The following is a 20301-nucleotide window of genomic DNA, read 5'->3' on the forward strand; positions in this document are numbered from 1 at the left end:
GATGGAAAAGCCTTAAGTGGAAGAGAGAAAGAAAGTGGTATATTTTATGATAATACATCACTCAGGACATAGTAAATGCACAATTTAAGCTTTTTGTTTAACCTAATTTCTCCTGTACTTTCCTCCCTCTCCCAGTCTGCTGTCAGGCCACAAACCTGGCTGGATACAACTTCTTTGTGTCCAGTACTGGTACTGCAACCTGGAGTATCTGCTTAAACCAATATCAATCCTCCAGCCTCCTGTGGGCTGCTGCTGCTGCTGCTGCTGCTGCTGCTGCTGCTGCTGAGATAGTGTCACTGTTTTTAAAACATGTTGTGCAAAGTTTAGTGTCTCTGTTTTTAAAACATGTTGTGCAAAGTCTGTTTTCACCTACTGTTGTCACCTACTGTAGTCACCTACTGTAGTCACCTACTGTTTTCACCTACTGTTGTCACCTACTGTAGTCACCTACTGTAGTCACCTACTGTTTTCACCTACTGTTGTCACCTACTGTAGTCACCTACTGTTGGTCCACAGAAGGAGTCAAACATTAGTACGATCCAATGCCACAGGTGAAAAATCGCTAACAGTCGACAGAAGGAGTCAAACATTAGTACGATTCAATGCCACAGGTGAAAAATCGCTAACAACAGAAAATGAGGGAGAAAAAAACTGGAGCAAAGTCAGTGACTCTCTCTCCCTCTCCCTCTCTCTCTCTCCCTCTCTCACCCTCCCTCTCCCTCTCCCTCACTCATGTACTGTGTCACTATACAGACAAAGAATTAAGATACTCAACAGGGGTAAAGTTTTTCTGTTGTGGTTTAATGGTACAACTACTGTAGTAATATTTATACTTAGATACTTATAAAATCAAATTCCCAGTTTTCCTCCTGCTCATCACAACATCAAAAGAAAAGTCAAGTAAGGAAATACGTCATTAAAAGATTACCTGTAAAATCGTTTACATTTTTACTGGTTAGCATTAGCATAAACTTTAGCAACTAATATTTTAGTGATTATTCCCGTTGTCTTTTTACGTTTTTTTTTTTAGTACGCTGTTGATCAGCAGTATGGACACATAACGAGGAAGTGGAATCAGATCAGATGCTAGGATTTGTATTCCGGCCAAATCCACTACATCCATTTACTTAAATTGAAAATGTTATTTTTAGCCACACGCAGGCATCTGCCTACATTTGCCAAAACTAAACAGCACAGTCGGGGGAGGTAACTGTCAAAGTCAGCAGCGCACCCTTGTGGAGTTGTTTGGCCAGCTTCAAAATGTTGGATAAGTGAGGTATAAACAGAGCCAGGCTTGGGGACAGATGGCACTGTGGAACCCCTAAGAGGAGGTTGTTTAATCTGGTGGATTTTTATGCTGATGAAAATTTTTACCAACCAAATTCAGATCACTGTTAAGTTTCTGGGCAACCTTATGCTAGCAGTAGCCTAGCGGTACAGTATCACTGAAAACTAGTGACAGTAATTAATACTGGGGTCACTACAGTGTGATGAGGTCAGGCCGTGTATCCATTAAATCCCACAGTTATTGGCAATGTTAAAATTAAGTTTTTTTTACACTTTTACACATGAAGGTTCATTTATGTTCTGTACAAACTACACACACTACTGCAATACATTTCATAGCGTATAGCAAAGTGTTACACAAATGGAGGAAATGGTCGTTGTCAAACCCACTGTGTGTGTGTGTGTGTGTGTGTGTGACAGGTACCTCAGAGAGTGTGACGGGCACGGCACTGATGCCAGCGTTCACTGCAGTCCAGGAGCGGGCAGTGAGTACGCAGGCAAACAGCGGGTACAAATCTCCTGCTCCCAGTTTGCGACTGTACCGCTCCACCTTGGCCATGTCCCTGCTGATGAGAGCGTTCCAAAGTCGACAGTAGTCCAGCCTGAAATCTGGCTGCAGGTTCTGGAGGGTACGACACCACAAAGCCACAGAGTTGGTACACACATTTAGGGCAGTGATCACGGGTCAAATCTTGCCCACTAAACTGTTCAATGTGTTCAACTGGCGGCTCACGGGTCATATCTTGCCCACTAAACTGTTCAATGTGTCCAGCGACTGGGTTTTTTATATTTATTTCAGTGTCGGTCTACAAAATGTCTGGCCCGACAATTAAAGTTGGTGACCCCTGATTTAGGTCATGTAAAATACCAGAAAACACTGAGCAGGATGTGAGGACCACCGTTTCCATACAAAATGGATTCTACAGCTAACTGCACTCCAGACAAACGTCTTTATCAACTCTATTATTTGACCTCACAGTATTTAGACGGTTCTGCTCTCAGTTCAACATTTAAAACCAAGAATAATCATTGTCTCTACTACGATTCAGATTCAGAAATGTTTATGATGCTTTTAGGGACACTGTACTGCAGTGCTTCTCAAAGTGAGGGGCGGGCCCCACTGGTGGGGAACAGAGACAGGGAACAGTTGGGCCACAACAAAAAGGAGGCCATTTTCAAGGTTCCTGTGATGATGGCACAACTGCACTTTTATTTGCTCTTTTTGAACTGTGTGTGTAATTTGACGTATTGATGTTAGTTCAATACATTTGAAATGTAATTTGTAGAAAACGACCAAAAAAGAAGCCCTGCTGTAATGTTAGAGCAGTGATCCACCAAACATGTTGTTGGTCATTCCTATTTCAATAACCTGGTGGAGAAAAATGTTGAATGTTCTGGAGGTAATAAACCTGGAGGTGACGACTGTGTGAGTATGTGTACGATTGATTTAAATCCAAATTACAGCAGAGGTTTGAAGTACTTAGGAGTAAAACCCCTCCATATACTTCCTCCAAAACCCTGCTACATACAGTACACAGTACAGTCAAGGCTACTGTAGGCATCACCTCACCTGCTTTTATTCTACTGTACAGTCTTTAGGCCTGACTGTCAGGAGTTTAAAGGTGCAGTTTGAATAAATCATCATTCTTAAAATGGTGCTCATGTGCAGGTGTGTGTGTGTGTGTGTGTGTGTGTGTGTGAGACCAAGGCATATGTTTAATTTAACACCGTGAATATAGCAGAGAGCAATCATCAAGACCATGCAGAACGTGGGTGTTCTGGGACCAAGTGTGTTCATCTACACAGCAGAAGTGCACATACAGTATGGGCCTTAATAATAAGGCTGAGGTGGAGCAGCCCAAACAGAGCAGCCCCTGCACTTTGGTAAAAACAACATCAGATGAGCTGTTTATCAAAAAGCTTTTATCCTGCTGTAGCACTAATGAAAATGTGTCTCTGTCTCTCACAGTGTGTGTGTGTGTGTGTGTGTGTGTTGTCCATAGTTCCTAGCTGGTTTTGGGCTGTTTGTTTGCCAACTATATTCTCAAGGCCTCCAGCGGCAGCATGAAACACTGGCTGCAGTTAGAACAAATGATGTTTCCTATGGCTGGGCAGACTGCAGATCTCTCACCTGGTACAGGCCGTGATCCAGCAGGAAGATTTCTGTCCTCCTGCTCCGGGGACACTTTCTGACCAACACGTTGCCCGGATGTGGATCACAGTGAACGAAGCCATGGACGAAGATCATCTCACTGTACATCTTGCCCAGACTTTCAGAGATCTATTGTGTAAACAATGGAAAAGAAAAAACATTCAAAAAAGAAGGAAATGTTGATACAAAAAGAAACAATGTCAAAAATGAGGAAATCCCAGTCATTTTCAACATGCATTTGGTTTTGTTTGATTTCTATAAAAATAAATAAAACAATTTGCATTTTTTTTCTATTCGATTGATTGTTTTATTTATTTCTGAATTTTGTACATTTGTTTTTTAATCTTTTTTTAATGTGATTATTATTCTCTATCTTCAATGTATTATCATATTTATTTTTTCGTGATTATTATTCAATGTATTATCATATTTATTTTTTCTTGAGGTGTGTGTATTTGAGGTGTGTGTATTTGTTATTAAAAATATGTATCTTATTCTATTAAAATAAATATATTTTAACAAAATATTAAATATATTTTCTATTATTTACTTATTATTTATTATATATATATATACATATACATGTGTGTGTGTGTGTGTGTGTGCATATATATATATATTTATACATTTTAGAAAGTTACGCTCTCTATCAGGGGTTTCAAACTCCTGGCCTGGGGCCCTTGTCGAGCCTCTAATTCTCCACATCTGGCCTGTGATTAAATCTCAATAATATTTCAGTTTTGCAATGTTGTTAAAAAAATAACTTTTTCTAAAATATCTTTTTTGTATTTTAATGAAATGACGGTGGCAGCAGTGACGTCACCTCATCTGAGTCTGAGACCCCTACTCTAAACCAATGTGGGCTTTAAAAAAACATGAGACAAAATACATTTTAGCACCAAAACCTGTTCAATCTGATCATTTCTAAAGGATCACATTTACACAGGAAATCATTGAGCATCATTTAAAGAAACTTGTTGATCACATCATCCACACATCCTGTCAGTTTGGATCGTTTTTACAGCTGATCCTGTCGTCCTTTAAAGAAAGTCATGGTCAGTTCTGTTGGAGGTAAAAGGCAGAGCTGCTGACATGGTCTGTAAACCAGTGTAAAACAGTAGAGAGGAAATAACACACACACACACACACACACACCAGAGAGCCAGTGAATTATCTCACAAACGCACAGCAGACACTAATGACCATTAATTAGGGCTCATCAGTTTGTCACTGGAGACAAAGTGAAGAACACACACTCCCTGTGACACAATCCCCAGTTTAAAACCGTAAAGCAAAAAGGAACAGGGACAGATGAACTAATATACTGCTGTTCTGCTGGGTTTCTATGTTCTCTTTGTCTCTGACACACCAAACAGCAACTAGAGCAGCTAGAGCAACTAGAGCAACTAGAGCAACTAGACACCAGAGCAGTACACGTTTATAACCTGTCTGTGAAATGTAGTATACCGAGCAATTTCATGACCTTCCACAGGTCCTCAGTAGTCATAACATACTAACATACATATTAATAACATTAAAACAATTATATTGTACATAAGTATTTTACACTTTATACATGCAAAGAAACACAGGTATGAATCCTGTGGCTTGTATCTTACTTCATTTGAGAACCAATCTCTAATCTCTGTCTTTGCAACAAAGGAACTTTTGTTCTTTTTTTATTCTCATTTCGAGGGCATTTTTGAAAAGACTTATGAACTTTTAATAATAATAAAAAAAAACCCTCAGGTTCTCAGATTTTTCACCTTAGGCTGTTACATAGAGAAGACGGTACATTTGGTTATACAGTAATGCTTTTGTGTATTATAAAGGTACCAACAGAACCAGTACCACATTTTCTGGACTCTAAGTCACTCCGTATACAGTATAAGTCGCACCAGTGCCCCCTAGCGGCTGTCAGTGTGAAATTATATATTTTAATATATAAGTCACAAACCCCAGCCAAAGGATGGATTAAAGTGCGACTTATAGTCCAGAAAATACAGTAGTCTTTCTAAGTTTAATTTGTTAACCAATGTATTTTGGATACATTTGTTGGACTGTATTACATATAATTTTGTTTGGCATTTTTATCCTGCATACCACCTGAACTTTCCAGTCAGAAAAAAAAATTATAAATATAACAATATAAATGTTTATATTCCATACATTGTTTTTTTTTTTTTTTATAAATATAACAATATCAATGTTTATATTGCATACATTGTTTTTTTTTTTTATAAAGACTGATTTGTAGAGTCGTTAGAGAGTTTATTAGTGTAGGGTTGATTGAAAAATGTTTGAACGAGGGACTATTGTAGGTGAGCACTGACAATGGTGGGCTGGGCTGTGGGGATTTTTCATCCGTTCCTTTGTTAAAACAGCAGCATTGATGTTAGACGTGGATTAGAGTTGGATGGTGAAATAAAATGAAATTAATGAACCAGTGGCTGTCTGTCACCGAACTGTCCATCACATCGGGACATTCACGCTACTTCTTTCTTTGTGCTTTGACTGACACTTGTTTAAACTGCGTACCTCAGAGACATGCTCTGTATTAGTGGCAGTACATCAAGACTCCACCAAAGAATCAGCACCACCCAGTGTCTGTGTGTGGGAATGTGCGCTGACACTGCTACAGCAATACATCATCTTTACACTGTTGTGTCCTGGTGACATTTAGCAGATCCTAAAATTGGACGGGGGGGGGGGGTCAGGAGCAGATGGATGGATGCTAAGATAAATGACATGCACAAGTCATGCATAAAGTCTAACCTATTGGGGAAACACAGGTATTGCAGAGAAAAGACAGAAGTATAATGATAATTTCGACGAGTTTGGTGGGCCGGATTACAAAGCCAAATGGGCCATATCTGGCCCTCGGGCCATAGTTTGCCCATGCCTGGGGTAGCTTAAAGGGCTGCGCAATACAGAGAGAAAGAGTGGTGTATGAGTGTGCTGGTGTGTGTCGGTGTGTGTGAGTGTGCTGGTGTGTGGGAGGGTGAGGTTTAAATCAATAATCTATTAGTTGGTGCAGCCTCTGTTCATACGTGTGGTCTCAGTGGACGCAGCCTGAGAAAAACACCGTACCTCATTAACATTGATGTCATGGTTCTTCATGTAGTCCAGGTCATTGACCTGTCCACCCTCAACAAACTCCATCGTCAGAATCCTCTTTGTGGACAGATCCCAGTGGATCTTGGGAACCTTGAGTAGGGGACAGGGAGATTTTTGAAAACATACACAAACACTCACCACAACATTTGATGGAAATGACTTTCTTCTTGTTTGATTTAACTGTTGAATGATCAGTATTTTTTCTCTTTCATACATTGTTGGGGGTTATGTTTTTATTCTATATTAATATATAAAAATACAAGCTACTATATAAGCGTACTAAATACATATATACTGAATATGTGTATATATATATATGTATATATATGTGTGTGTGAATAAATAGGAATAAGTACAGCTAATTTACATTCAGCTGAGAATAAGTATGGAATAAGTACAGCTAATTTACATTCAGAGGAAAAAGTACAGCTAATTTACATTCAGCTGAGCTCAGAAAATTCTCAGCCTTTTTAAAAAGCACAGGTAATAATGATGTGGTGGTGGAGGGAGGGGGGGGGTCTCTGTGTGTCTAAATAAGTATAATACTTCTGTTGTTTTGCGTACTCTGTGTGGATTAGAGTAAATATATACCTATGGACTGCATGAGATTGTTTTATAAGACAAAGCCAAGCAGAGAGATGCCACATCCTTCGTGTTTTCACCTTGAGGAAGGAGTGGTGAGCCAGCATGTTGGCCACCTTCTCTGCATTGTGGCCCTCATTGAGAAAGTCCAGCTCCAGAGGCATGTTCTTCTTGGCTTCTTCCACCAACCACATGAAGCCAAAGTCCGGGAACAGCCAATGAACTGCCTTGGCCAGTACCTTTGAAATGAAAATCGTCAGAATCAAAAAGATAGATGTCTAAATCTGAAACATCAGAATGTTGATTTGTCTCAACCAATCATGGTTAGTCGTGATTAATCCACAAATACCCTGTGATTTATCAGATTAAATATTTTTAATCATTTAACAGCTCTACTAAAAATTCAGGATTTTCTAATGACATTTTATTTTTATTATTTGATTTATTTTTTCCAATATAGTTGAACAGATTATATTTTGAGATTTATTTTTTTTGGAGATTTGACATTAGTTACCGCTAAGGCTAGGCTAAGCTAGGCTAACCCAGCTACAGTCATTTTTTCTTTGGATTTTACTGGCAGACCTGACTGTCGTGGGTGTCAACACTGCCATCTACTGGGCCTATATTGACCCGGTAAATACTTCGAATGAAAGCTAAAAAGCTTTAGCTGCAGTGGGTCGGAGGCCTCTCAGTCACAGTCAGTCACAGTTTTTACAGAAGCTTAGTAGGAAACACGCTCACCTCTATCACAACTATGTCCTTGGAGCTTTGTCCCTGGACTTTAGGGTGTTGAATCTTGACGGCCACTGTCCTCCCATCATGAAGTACAGCCTTATGGACCTGGGCTAAAGAGGCTGTACCCTGAGGCTTGTCCTCAAAGGAGACAAATAACTCTGACAGCTGAAAGACAGAGATAGGGACGGAGAGAAAAGAGAGCAGGAAAAGAGAATAAATGAGAAATAGATAAAGATTGAAAAAAAAACTGAAGTAAAAGGAGCATGGGAGGGCAGGGGGAGGGTAATCATCAATCTGATCTGCTGGGATTTTACAAGAGCAGTAGATTAAATATTCAAGAGGAGATTATTATTTCACTAATTAGGTTTTGATAAGGACAAAAACAACCCAGTGGTTTTTAAGGTGGGCCACCAGGGGGCGCTATGTAGCCTCAAAAAATTGGAAAATAGAAACACTTGTCTCACCACTTCTCCTGAACCGGTGACCATGTAAACTGATGCCATCGTCTCTGTAGACCTGGTGATTTGCTAGCATTTGTTCTTAAAGTAAAACTAAAAATTTGAACTTGGTGTCCTTGACACACCAACTCACATAGCTCTCAGAGTTGTAGGTAAAATTTTAAAAAGAACAGTTGTTGTGTAAGAAGTTGTCAACAGCAGTGCAGAAACATGACAACAGTAAACAACATTAACCAATAAATGGAAGTGAAAAAGGTGAGTCATTAGAGCCGATGTCTCTTCTTTGTTTCCCACACTTTTGCAGCTCGGCTTCATCTTTAAATGCAATTATAGTAGGAAGCAGCGAAGAACAGCAATTTTGGTGATAGACAGAGAGGCTGGCGGTGGTTTCAAAGATTGATACGTCAAAAGACCAAATAAAGGCTGGTAATGGTTTAATCATACCTGTGCTGACACCAGACAGAAGTGACACAACGTGAAGACCATGTCTGGGAATATGTCAATCACATTTTTAGGTAGTGTGGATTAAAAAGTACTGCAGAGAGAGTCCACCAAAAACAAGAAAAACCAATGTAATATGATCCTGTAAGAAATCTGGCTGCTGTAATAACATAGAGATATGTTAGAATACAGATCAATAAAGGGGGAGTTACAGTGGTCACATCATGTTGAAATAAAGGTGTCATGATGATTCCTTTATTTTGAAAGGTTCAATATGGTTTAAATTACACTATAGTGAGTAGTTGGTAACAGCTCTATGAGCCACATTGGACATTAGTAACAGGGCTGGGCCAAAGAGAAGATTTCATTAGCTCCATGTTGAAGTCATAGGACGTTGCTTTAAAGGTAAAACAGGTACACAAAACCTGGTGATATTATAATATAAAGATGGGGTTTTGTTTATATAATATCAGACCAAAATGTATAAGAGGTATTCAACTGATGTCCACAACTACAGTTTTAGCTTTTTTTAATGTAAATTAAATACAGACAGGTATTTTTCATAGTCTGCAGAATAAGGTATATTCCCAAAAATATGCCTTATTCTAATTGCCATCATAAACAGACATTTGTGTATTTCTCTTATATTTTTTGGGAAGACTTCTTCAAAGAAATGTGATACAGCAGGTAAAGGTCAGGTTTCTGATGGGCAGGGAGATATTTAGTTACTCTTGTTGTTCTTTTGACTTCATTTCCATGAGGTTTCCTTTGTTTCTCCATCTCTTTGTTTGCCCTTTAAACATCGACGGCACTTTATCAGCTGCTACTTAGCTCTATGGGCACAGAACACACACACATTAATTAGTGTGTGGGACTCAAGGTTAAAGAGGCTTCCCCAGAGACCAGGAGTCATTACAAGATACTTATTGTAGCCTCAGAAAGCTCCACAGCAGCCTGAGGCTGCAGGGCTCATGGATACTAACACGTCCACTCCAAAAAAGGATGTCGATGCCATAAAACGAATCGAATCTGTTTTATTTGTGTAGCAGTTATTCAAGAGACATGTTTTGGCTTTAGCGTTAACACTTTACTGAACCTTTACTCTTCTCTGATTAGGCTACCTTAAAGGAGCAGAGTAGGTAGATCGTCATCTACCATAGAAAAAAAATAAGATGAAATGAAATAATTTTTTTTTCTTTTCATAGCGTGTGGGGATTACTGATAGTTATTCAAGTCTCAGTTGTTGTTGTTTCAGTTGCTTTAATAGTGTGCACCACACAACATTTTCTCTTTTATCCTCACTATTTTGGAATCCAGTTGTGGGCTGGATAGGACTGTTTGGTGGGCGGGATTCAGCCCACGAGCTGCCAGTTGACAAACAGCTTCTCAGCTATAGTCCTACTTAAAACCCCACAATCAATGGGGTTGTTCTGATGCATGCTGGGCATCCTACATATTGTGTGTAAGTGCCAATACGGAAATTTGAGCTAAGTCACCACTAGGATCCAGAGTCCCCCGAGGAGAGTGCAGGACCCCCGTACCACCGATGAGCTGCACTTGTTTAAACCTTATCTTTTAATTTGAATTATACTGACGCTGAAGGGAATTGTCCTGTCGTTGTCCAATCTAGTAATAACATAAAAAGCAGCTAATTTGAACATGATGTTGAACCAACAACTTAACAAAAAAAAAAGAGCGAAGTCAAGCCCTCTAGAAGATGCCATCAGGTAAAACATGATGTAAGTGGCACAGTATCCTGTGTGGGAACAGCTGAGTTATTCATTATGCAAATTTGCCAAATGAAATGAATTGCCTGCACCCACTGGTGTCTCACTATGACAATTACAACCTGAGGGTTGTGCATTCAGAGGCTGTCTTTATAGGTTAAGGAAACATGTAATCTTTTTCAGATGGGACTTCCACCTTAATACGCTGCAGCAATAACATGAGCTGTCCTCCTGATATTTGGACCATTTACACCTTGTACTATTATCATTTACAGGCGAACCGTTTGACACAAAGTGTTTTTAGATATAGTTATGTCAACAGTGCCCAGCTTCTAGCCTCAGGTTCAAGCCCACTGCCAAGTCACTGCTTATGTTAATGTCAGCTGTGCAGTTAATAAACATGCTAATGTGTGCGTAGGGCCCCGGTCCCACAGGGGAGACCAGCAGTGGCACACGTTTCCTGAAATGAGTTATGGCACGACTAAAGCGGCCCCTGAAGCATCGCAGTTGGATGATAAAATATCATTGTCCACAGAAAGGTGGCCATTTTGTCAACCAGCAGCAGCACCACCAGCAGCAGCAGCAGCAGCAGCAGCAGCAGCTGGATGGAAAGACAGAAATTATAACAGCACAGATGAGAGTCAATGACAGACATTATTTTGATGATGAGAGGAAACTGAACCCAAGGATCCCTGATGTCCCTGATGTCCCTGACCAACTGTTGACTGGAGAAAACTATACAAGTGCACACATTAAAAATTCTCAAACAGTGCCATTTATCCTCAAGTACTTATTATTATATAAGAATGTTTTCTAAAATGAATATTAGCATTACATTTTAATTTGTGTGCGGGGAGGTCCTTGGTTTACGACATCCTCAACCGTTCGTGCTTCGTGGTTACGTTGCCATCTTCCATAAATGTATTATAAACAACATGTTTAATCTTAAAAATGTGTTGTCACTCAGCGTTATACACGGAAGACGTCTTTGTTTACATTCATCTGCCCTACAACCTACAATAGATTGTGCAACATTCATTTTCTCTCATTTATTTATGCCTGTTTTTTGTGAACCTTTGGTCCTTCATTCTGGCTCACAGGTGTCAGTCAGACTCTTCTGATGTTTTTATGTCTCCGATTATGATGTCACCACTGTGTTAGCGTAGGTGAGTGACAGAAATACTGATGTACTGTACGTGCACATCGATGAGGATCCCCTGTGTTTGATTGTCCAATATAATTTATGTTTCTGACAAAGAAGGTTCCGTCTTAATATCACGTATTAGGGCAGAACAAGGTAAGGCACAACAGTGTTAGCGCTTTAATACATTAACCCCAACAATAATTGAGGTTTATTTAAATTACAATTCTTTCAATAGTCCATGTTGCTCAACGGTATTGAATACACTTTCAGGACAAACCAAGGATCACAGTAGGAGAGTGTCGTCAACCAGCAGTGGTTGATGGTGCTCCTTTGTTTCCTCTCTGATCTCTTGTCAGCAGTAAAGTGTTATCATTTAATTCTATTGCAGATCCCGTTAAGTAGAAACGTGTACCACTTGTTGGCATTTTCATTTTACTCTGCTGGGGAACAAGGACTGCCAGGGCTGCAGCAAGTCTTCCAAACTCATGCTCAGTGAGAGTTCACGTGTCACTGCAAATGTAGGAGAAAACTACACCACAGGCTGTTTTCATCTCCTCACTACTTGGATGATAGGATCCAAAGCACGTTGCAATGGATACATGTGTTGGGTAAAATGCATGTGTAGTCAGACAAAAGCAACAGTGAGGCTTTCCAAACTCCTGAGCTGCCTGGCACTCATCAGCGTTACTTCTCCTGCTGCCTTTCCAAAGCAGACGAGGAGCGATTCAGTTGGCTGGCCTATTCATCAGCAGGATCCCACACAGATACAGGAAGACGACAAACTGAATATACACCTTAATTAATAGAATGAGATTAGATGGGAAATGGGGGAAATGAATAAAGCTTTAGTGCAGTGAGTTTGTTTTACAGTCGCTGATACATCTCCGTACCACTGACTTCCTTTATGCTTTTTGGGATTAAAAAAAACCCCGGGTCGCCTAGAAATCAAATGGGGTCGTTTGAAATGTCTAGTAATTGATAAAAAAATGAATGATAAAGTATTTTTCAACTAATTATTATTCTTTTAAAAATTATGATAATGATCTGAGCTGGTCCATCTTGATTGACAGCTGCGATCACATGACTGCACAAGTGACAGCTGAGATGCCTCAGAGGTCAGCAGAAATTTGGGATGTCAAAATGGAGCCACAAACCTAAAGAGGTTGGAGACAACAGGAGACCAGGACAAGGTCGCTGTTAAGGTGAACATTCGATTTTTGATTATTTTCACTTGAACATAAAAGAGTAAAAAGTTTTGCATTTCATATAGTACAATGTTCCCCATAGATTTACACAGAGAGATAGATTTATATGTATTGAAAATAAACAGCTGCATTTGTAATTTTACAGAATTTAACACAAAACTAAATGACACCGACCTTCAGCAAAAACAGCCGTTGTAGCCTTCCCTTTTATTTTTCGTCTTAACATGTGACTGTCACTCACAGTAGGACCAGTCTGCTGTGTCCAAGAAAAACAAAACAATTGCCTTGCAACCAGCATTTTACGCAGGCCTTTCATAACAACCACTTTCAGAACATGAGTTACACTCTGTTCTAACAGGCATTAACAGCAGCACCAGGCTGGTTATGAAATAAAAAGGACAAAATGTCAGACTTAGCCACCTGTACTATATTTACACCTCACAACACCAAGAACAAGAAAAACAGGTACAACACACACACACACACATATATATATATATTTGTGTAGTTACACTTTCTGATTGTTTGTCACTGTGCCACTCTTGCCACCTTTTTTTAATAATAAGTTCTATAATAAACATGAAGTTCATGTTGTTTGTGTTTTAGCAGTTGTTTTGTTTTATGGCCAAGTGTTTCTAGACATTTGCCACAAGTAAGGCCACACCAATCTTTATAAAACAGTGATGTGTAGCCTGTAGGCTGCACTGGCTTACCTCCTTGCCAAGGTCTTCTCTGAGGACCTGCTGGATTTCTTCCGTGCTGCTCTCAGGAGCTCTGCTATGAAGCACTTTAAGAGTAGACGTGTACTCCTTGGGCAGTAGGTAATCCAAGGCACCGAGGTGCTGACCAACCTTGATAAAAGTGCCACGGTTGGCACAGCACAAATCTAGGAGACGCTCTGCTGACCGCTGGTGGACCTGCGGGGACATGACGAATTAAACAGATAAGTGTTTCTTCAGAAAGGCTTGGTACTCAATCAGAACACTCACTGAAAACAGTCATACCCTGGTCCTGGTGTTCAAACATAAACCAGTCAAGACTGAAATGTATTTAAAGACAAAGTTTGTATCAGAGCAATAATTCAGCTCAGTTATTCCCAACACTTTTTGAGCCTCGGCAAAATATTGTAAATTACAAAATTCCCAAGGTGTTCCTCCAAAGAAAATGTCACAAAATGTCTATTTAACAAAATATTAGAATCTTCTACTTTCAATTTGCTCAGGATTTACTTATTGAGTGAAGAAACCTGGGCCGGTTTAGTTGAACACAACTCTGATATACTCACAGGAATTAAAGAAAGACACAAAAAAGATCTTCAATAGCTCTGCTGCTCTTTTTTTTTAATTTTATAGGCATCTGCTGCCACCTAGTGGAGTATTTAATATTTCTCACTGTCACTTTAGCAAAAAAAAAGATACATTATTTGCAGTAAATAAATACATTTTCAGAACCACTCAGTATTATCTTCCGTGGTACACCTGAGGTACTGAGGTGCCACGGCACCATGGTTTAGTGATAAATATGAATTCTGCAGCATTAAGCGCCCAGGGAGCAGTGTGTGGGGACGGTGCCTTGCTCAGAGGCAGCTGGTGGACACAAACCCGAAACCTTCCAGACCCAAGTCTGCTTCCTTGACCACTAAGCCACCACTGCCCCTGGGTCCCCAGACAGCAGCTAATGCTGACTGGGGGTTCTTGGCGTGGAGAAGTTTGTGAAACCCTGTCCTAAAATATTGAAGTATTTGTGTCACTAAACCTGAAGCAACGAAAACAACAGAACGTCCAAGGGCATGGTCAATGTTCAAGTCCCAGAGACACCTCCCTTGGTGTCACATGTTACTTCAAGGATCATGCTCTATGAGCATTACCAACATAAATTGGTTCAAAAGCGAGAGCACACGGGACACGCAGCGCTGTGCCTGAGGTGTGTGTGTTTGTTGTTGCCCTGTCCCGTCTGTCCTCTTTGAACCAGCTGGAAGTGATAATGCTCACAGAGAGTGTCTCCCCTGAGACCAGTGCAAATAAAAAGCCGTGAAATTAGCTCCCCTTAACCTCTGCAACCCCACAGGGCGCACACACACACACACAGAGACCCCCCCACACACACACAAATCCATCACACACACTCCCACAGGACACTCTGACATGTGTGTCATCTGGTAACTGATGACAAAGCAATGACAGAAACAAGTCACCAGAGATTAGCAGATGAGCCTTCCCTGCTTTAGGAGACACTCCACATCCATTTTAAACAGAACAATAGAACCACTCACTGTGTGTTTAAGTCAAAAGCTCTGGCTGGTGACTGGTCTGTGGATTCATTGACGAGGAAGAAATAAATGAACTCAAGTTTTTTGGGGGATTTTTGAAGCAAAAAACAATGTTTTGAAACTAATTGTTTTAGCTTCTTCCCAGGATTTTAGAAAATGTTGTGTTTCTGTTTGTACTACTGGCTATTGTAAACAAAGCCGTCGTCAGCGTGCAGCGCCACATGGAGAGTTATCCGTCAGCTACGCTGACCTGCGCAAAACGCTAAAGAAACATGAATAAACTTAGGAGAGATGGCAACATAACAATGACATCATCAAGCAAAGACCCCTGTATATGGTTTAGTATAATGGCGGTAGATATATATACTACTCAATAGTGACATCAGGTGTTGAAAGCTGAGATTGACATTATGAAAAGTTAAAAAGTCTGGTTGGAACTTTTGTAGTGTCAACCAGTAACAGTAGCTTCGTGGTGTGAATATTAATTATGACTGTTTTGTCAAAAGGTCACGGTGTATCGGCTGATCGTTCATCTGAATCATTTATTTCCTTGTTCTTCCTTTACCACTTTCAGGGTCACAGTGAAGCCGACATCAGTGTTCACCTCAGACACGTTTGTATCAACCACTTCCATTCACACATCGCTGTGACACAAAAGAATTGACTTTGTTTGCATTAAAAGGCCTGGAGGTGCTTCACCATTCCCCAGATGCTTTTAATCCTTTGACGAGGTCATCTTTAAAATAAAGGTAATTAAGGATTTCAGGCCTTAAGCACTTTCTGTGAACTAATAATAAAAACAAGGAGAATGAGGAGTAGTATCCGATTTATGGGCGTTGGACATATAAAGACACATTTACAGAGAACAAAATGTGTCCTCTGGATTTAACCCATCCCTGCGGAGCTGTGGGGGTTTCAGAAGTGTCAGGGGAGTGACGGAATTTGGTGTCTGCTCATTACACCCCAGCCAGCCAGGGTGGGGATTTGAACCTGCGCTCCTCTGATAAAACGCCTGATCCTCTTCCCTCCACATTACCATCTCGACAGTAGTGTCCAGAAAGTTTCCTGTTCTGGTCTACAATACAGTAAATGTAATGAAAACACACCAGGAATAAAACACAACATTAGCTCACACACCTGAAGTCGTTTCACATTAATTTCTGACAGACTGTGCAAAGCAGCTGATTAGGGGTCTGATCAGACTAAACATCATTAGTTAGCGACGGCTCGTAGCATAATCACCTGATTCATCCTCGCTCTCCTTCTTCCTCAGTCCTTTCTAACCCCCCCCCCCACACACACACACACACACACACACACTCCCTGTAATCAGTAAGCTTTGTCGAATGGAGATAGACTCACAGCTTGATGATGACATCACCATGGCAATGCTGCTTGCTGATAGCCTGAGGGGACTTCTGCTCTGGGATAGGCTGATGTTGGCCACCACCCACCATCTCCACACGCATGGCATCCAATCAAATGGACCGTTAGTGAATTAGACACGGGGGTTAATTTGTGGTACATCACAGAGACACAGGAGCTCAGAAGGAGTGCAGAACGCCTCTGGGTGTCTCTCCACTCATCCTCTGCATGCAGTTGGCAAGGACGGTAAATAGAAGACTAGAGGGAGAGTGTTTCTAAGATGGACGGGTGTGAGAGGATGAGGGGAAGAACGCTAGATAGACATGATATAGCAAGGATGAAGAGAGAGGAAAGGAGGAAGTTAGGAAAAGAGGAAGTTAGGAAAGGGCACATTCAAATTGCAGCTGTGTTCATTTGGCTTGATTCCTTTTCACTGCAGTACATTCTCACACAGACTATTCACGCTCACATGAAACTGTCGGACTGTGAGAATCGATTTCTAACAACAGTTCTGTTTTCCAGCCACATAAATAATGCCAGTTTCTGCAGTGACCACAAGAGGCACTGTTTACCATACATCTGATACAGGCCCTGACTTTAGCTCGTCAAAACACTCAATTCTCAACAGCCAAAACCCTTCAATGAGGGCAATTACTAAAAAAACAGCCCCTCATGCAAAGGGGGGTGTACAGCGTGACCTTACATTGTAGTTTGTAAATACAGGTGGTCCTCGGTTTATGACGTCCTCGACCTACAGGGTTTCATTGTTAGGTCACCATCTCCCATAAATTTATGAGAAAAGTCTCCATTATTCTTACGTACACCAACTGCTTGGTCTGAGAACTAGTTGATGAGTGGATGAATACAAAGACACGCCACATCACGGGTGTTTCAGTGAAGGCTTGTTGATGATTCAGACTGATGGATGTTCAGGTTTGTTACACAGCGCTATACGCAGAAGACGCCTTTGTTTACATTTGCCAGTTGTCTGCCATACATTGATTGTGCTACAATCACTTTGTTCTGTTTGTGTTGTTTTTTGGGGACTGCACTTCATTATGGCTCTTTTGTAAAAAAAAAAAAAAAAAAAAGGTCACACAAAAGAAGCACTTTCAATGTCCTTTCATTTCTGGTCACAGAAGTGAACACAAACGTGCAGCCCCCCCTTGTTGGCTTGTAGATGATTCAGACTGATGGATGTTCAGGTTTTCACTTTCTAACGTCTAGGTGGACGAACACTGTAGCCTGGTCCATATAAAGACACAGTTTTAAACTGATTATTTACTGTTTGGTTTTTAACAGTTTTTTTTTCCTTCTCTGTAACTCACTCTGTCTTCATGTATGTAATTAAAGTGCTGGTCCTCGGGCCAATTCCCTGTGGTGCAGGTCGGAGGACAGCCTTCAGATGCCATTAGGCACAGATGGCAAATTGTTTTCTAGGAATCACTCCTCTTCCTTTGTACTCTGTGTGTGTTTGTGTGTCGCGGTGAAAAGCAGGGGCAGTGAACACAAGAGTGGAAAATGTTTAAGATCATCAGTGTTCAGAGAGAAAAAGATAAAGATAACGGCCTAGAAATGAAAATGGATCAATTTTTGGTTCATTGCTGCCATTTTGTTTTGGGTAAAGACTTCAGTCAACTGTTGGACGGATTTCAAATTACACTAGCCAAAGGAACATCCTTGTTTAAATGTTTTGTAGCAGAAGCCTTAGTTTGAGTGTTGAAACAATGGTCCTTCAATTATTTTTTTGTGAATTCATATCTTCTCGTACAAAAAATGTACCAAACCATGATGTCAATACCACAGTACATACAGAACTGCATTGTTTCACCCGTAATATATAGAGATAAAAAACAAAAAACTCTTAATACTCACTTTATCAACTTAACCCAAATCAGAACATCCACATAGCAGTAGCTGGAATGTCATACTGTCATATTTGTTCTTACTGTTTTTTCTCTTCTGTTTTTTTTAATAATCTCTGTCAGTAAAACGTAGCACATAAATATTATTTCACTGTGTGATGGGTTAGTCAGTGTATCTGTGTTGTGTGCAGCTCGACGGCCGTGTACTGGGAGCCCAGCTGCTGTAATTGATTTCTGCCGCAACACCCCGGCTAAATGACTGGGATTAGTGGACTATGAACAAGGTCTATTTATTGTTGGGCTACTCATGATTAGCTCGTTATTCAGCTTGCTGAGGCTCATCTTGCTGCCTGTCAAGGCGGAGGGGCGGGGGACTGTGTGCACGTGCGCGTTTCTCCGCAGATTTAAGCCTACGTTTTCAAGAGGCCTCGTCTGGAAGTATTATTGCTGCGAAGCCGGGGAAGTTGGCAGAATCAATTATCCCCTCAAAAAATACGTTGAACATCTGCACCTAAAAACACCGCTGCTTCACTTCTTTTGTTAAGAAAAGAAAATCATTATTTTCACACAGGCCAAAAAGCATCGCAGCAAGACACAACAAGACACAACAATACATCTGTGTAGGAAACAGCCGAGACAAAAGACGAGCCGAGGGACGTGAGAAGAAGGTGGGAGAGTGTGGGTACATTATTTTTTTACCACCAGAGTTAATTTCATGCTCTGCCATTTTATTGTCATGCTTTAGTAATGGCTTCCTGCAATATAAAGCAGCTGCTTTAATGTTTTAAATTTTGTGAGCTGAAAACTGCAAAAACAAATATACCATTACTACAGAGTGGCTAGTACGCCGTCACTGTCTGCAGATGTTGTTGCTGGAATAAGGGTGGTAATGCTCTGGCAGTCATGCATCAGTAGTACAACACAGTCTTCCTACCAGTACGTCCACGTGTTGGACAGAGTCAGCCAGCCCTGGTGTCTCCTCAGAGACTTTAAGAAGAGGATTTCTGTCATTGTTCCCAGTGAGTCGGTCTCGCTATAAGTCTGTCTGCCGTTGTTTTTTAATCAGTCGCCTCAAGTGACTCAGAAGATCCACGGACGAGCCTGGACAACCTGGATCATCAGTGTGAGCTCAACAATGAGTCTCAAAGCCTCAGGGACTTGACTTTAGAAAGACCAATTTCAGGAAGATATCTGAACCAATCAATGAGGGGGAAAAACTGTGACATCAGTGAAGGTGAGTTCTGTCTGAAGGAATAGTGGAAGCTATTCCCTTGACTACATCCAATTATTCTGATTGATTGGATCAATCGATCAAAGGATTGGTCTTTAATGAGGTTCTAACGCAGGTTTTATCTTACTGCGGTGTTAAGACGTCCACTCCCCAAAAACAATACTCCTTCAGACGATCACAGTGACTGATAACTGGTTATCTATTAACATCACAACAAAATTCAAATAACATCAATAACTTTAAATACCAAAACCTCAGGGTGTACACACAGATAATGTTGATATACTTATTTATGGTTCTTTTACTGCAGTTTAAAATATGGGTGTCATGTTGTAACAACATACTTATATGTACATATATATTTATATTATCAGGATAATAGTAGTTTGAAAGAGGAGAGCAGCACATTAACAGGTAAACATTAAAACTTTTCGTTTTTAAACTGTACGTTAGTTAGGCTTGAAGATTTTTCGAAAATGTTACAGAGAACAAAATTAAAACCAGGGAATATTAGCAAAAAAGAAAAAAATATATTTTATCAGATTGATCATTAAACACCTTGTCTCTGTCTGTTTTCTTTTCCAGTAACGGCCTGTCTGTTACCATGCCTACGATCAATCCGACTGCAAAATATAATTAAACAGAAAAGACTGCCAGTATTTCACCTATGTGATGTAATATGTGACATAAATGTGAAACTCCAATCACATTTGAAGTGGAAAA

At 40.4% G+C, this 20301-nt stretch overlaps 1 protein-coding gene across 2 annotated transcripts in view; it reads right to left on the reverse strand.

The window, feature by feature from the left end:
- adck1 (aarF domain containing kinase 1) overlaps nucleotides 1-20301 on the reverse strand; it is a 33033-nt gene that overhangs the window by 6153 nt on the left and 6579 nt on the right. For both annotated transcript variants that reach the window (XM_017034107.2, XM_017034094.2), the window contains exons 4-9: nucleotides 13562-13765; nucleotides 7880-8038; nucleotides 7219-7377; nucleotides 6530-6646; nucleotides 3419-3568; nucleotides 1712-1909 (exon numbers count right to left, since the gene is read on the reverse strand). In XM_017034107.2, the coding sequence (XP_016889596.1) occupies nucleotides 1712-1909; nucleotides 3419-3568; nucleotides 6530-6646; nucleotides 7219-7377; nucleotides 7880-8038; nucleotides 13562-13765 (987 nt within the window). The remainder of the gene's footprint in view (nucleotides 1-1711; nucleotides 1910-3418; nucleotides 3569-6529; nucleotides 6647-7218; nucleotides 7378-7879; nucleotides 8039-13561; nucleotides 13766-20301) is intronic.

The sequence above is a fragment of the Cynoglossus semilaevis genome, chromosome 1 (assembly GCF_000523025.1).
Source record: "Cynoglossus semilaevis isolate Cse_v1.0 chromosome 1, Cse_v1.0, whole genome shotgun sequence".
Lineage (NCBI taxonomy): Eukaryota > Metazoa > Chordata > Actinopteri > Pleuronectiformes > Cynoglossidae > Cynoglossus > Cynoglossus semilaevis.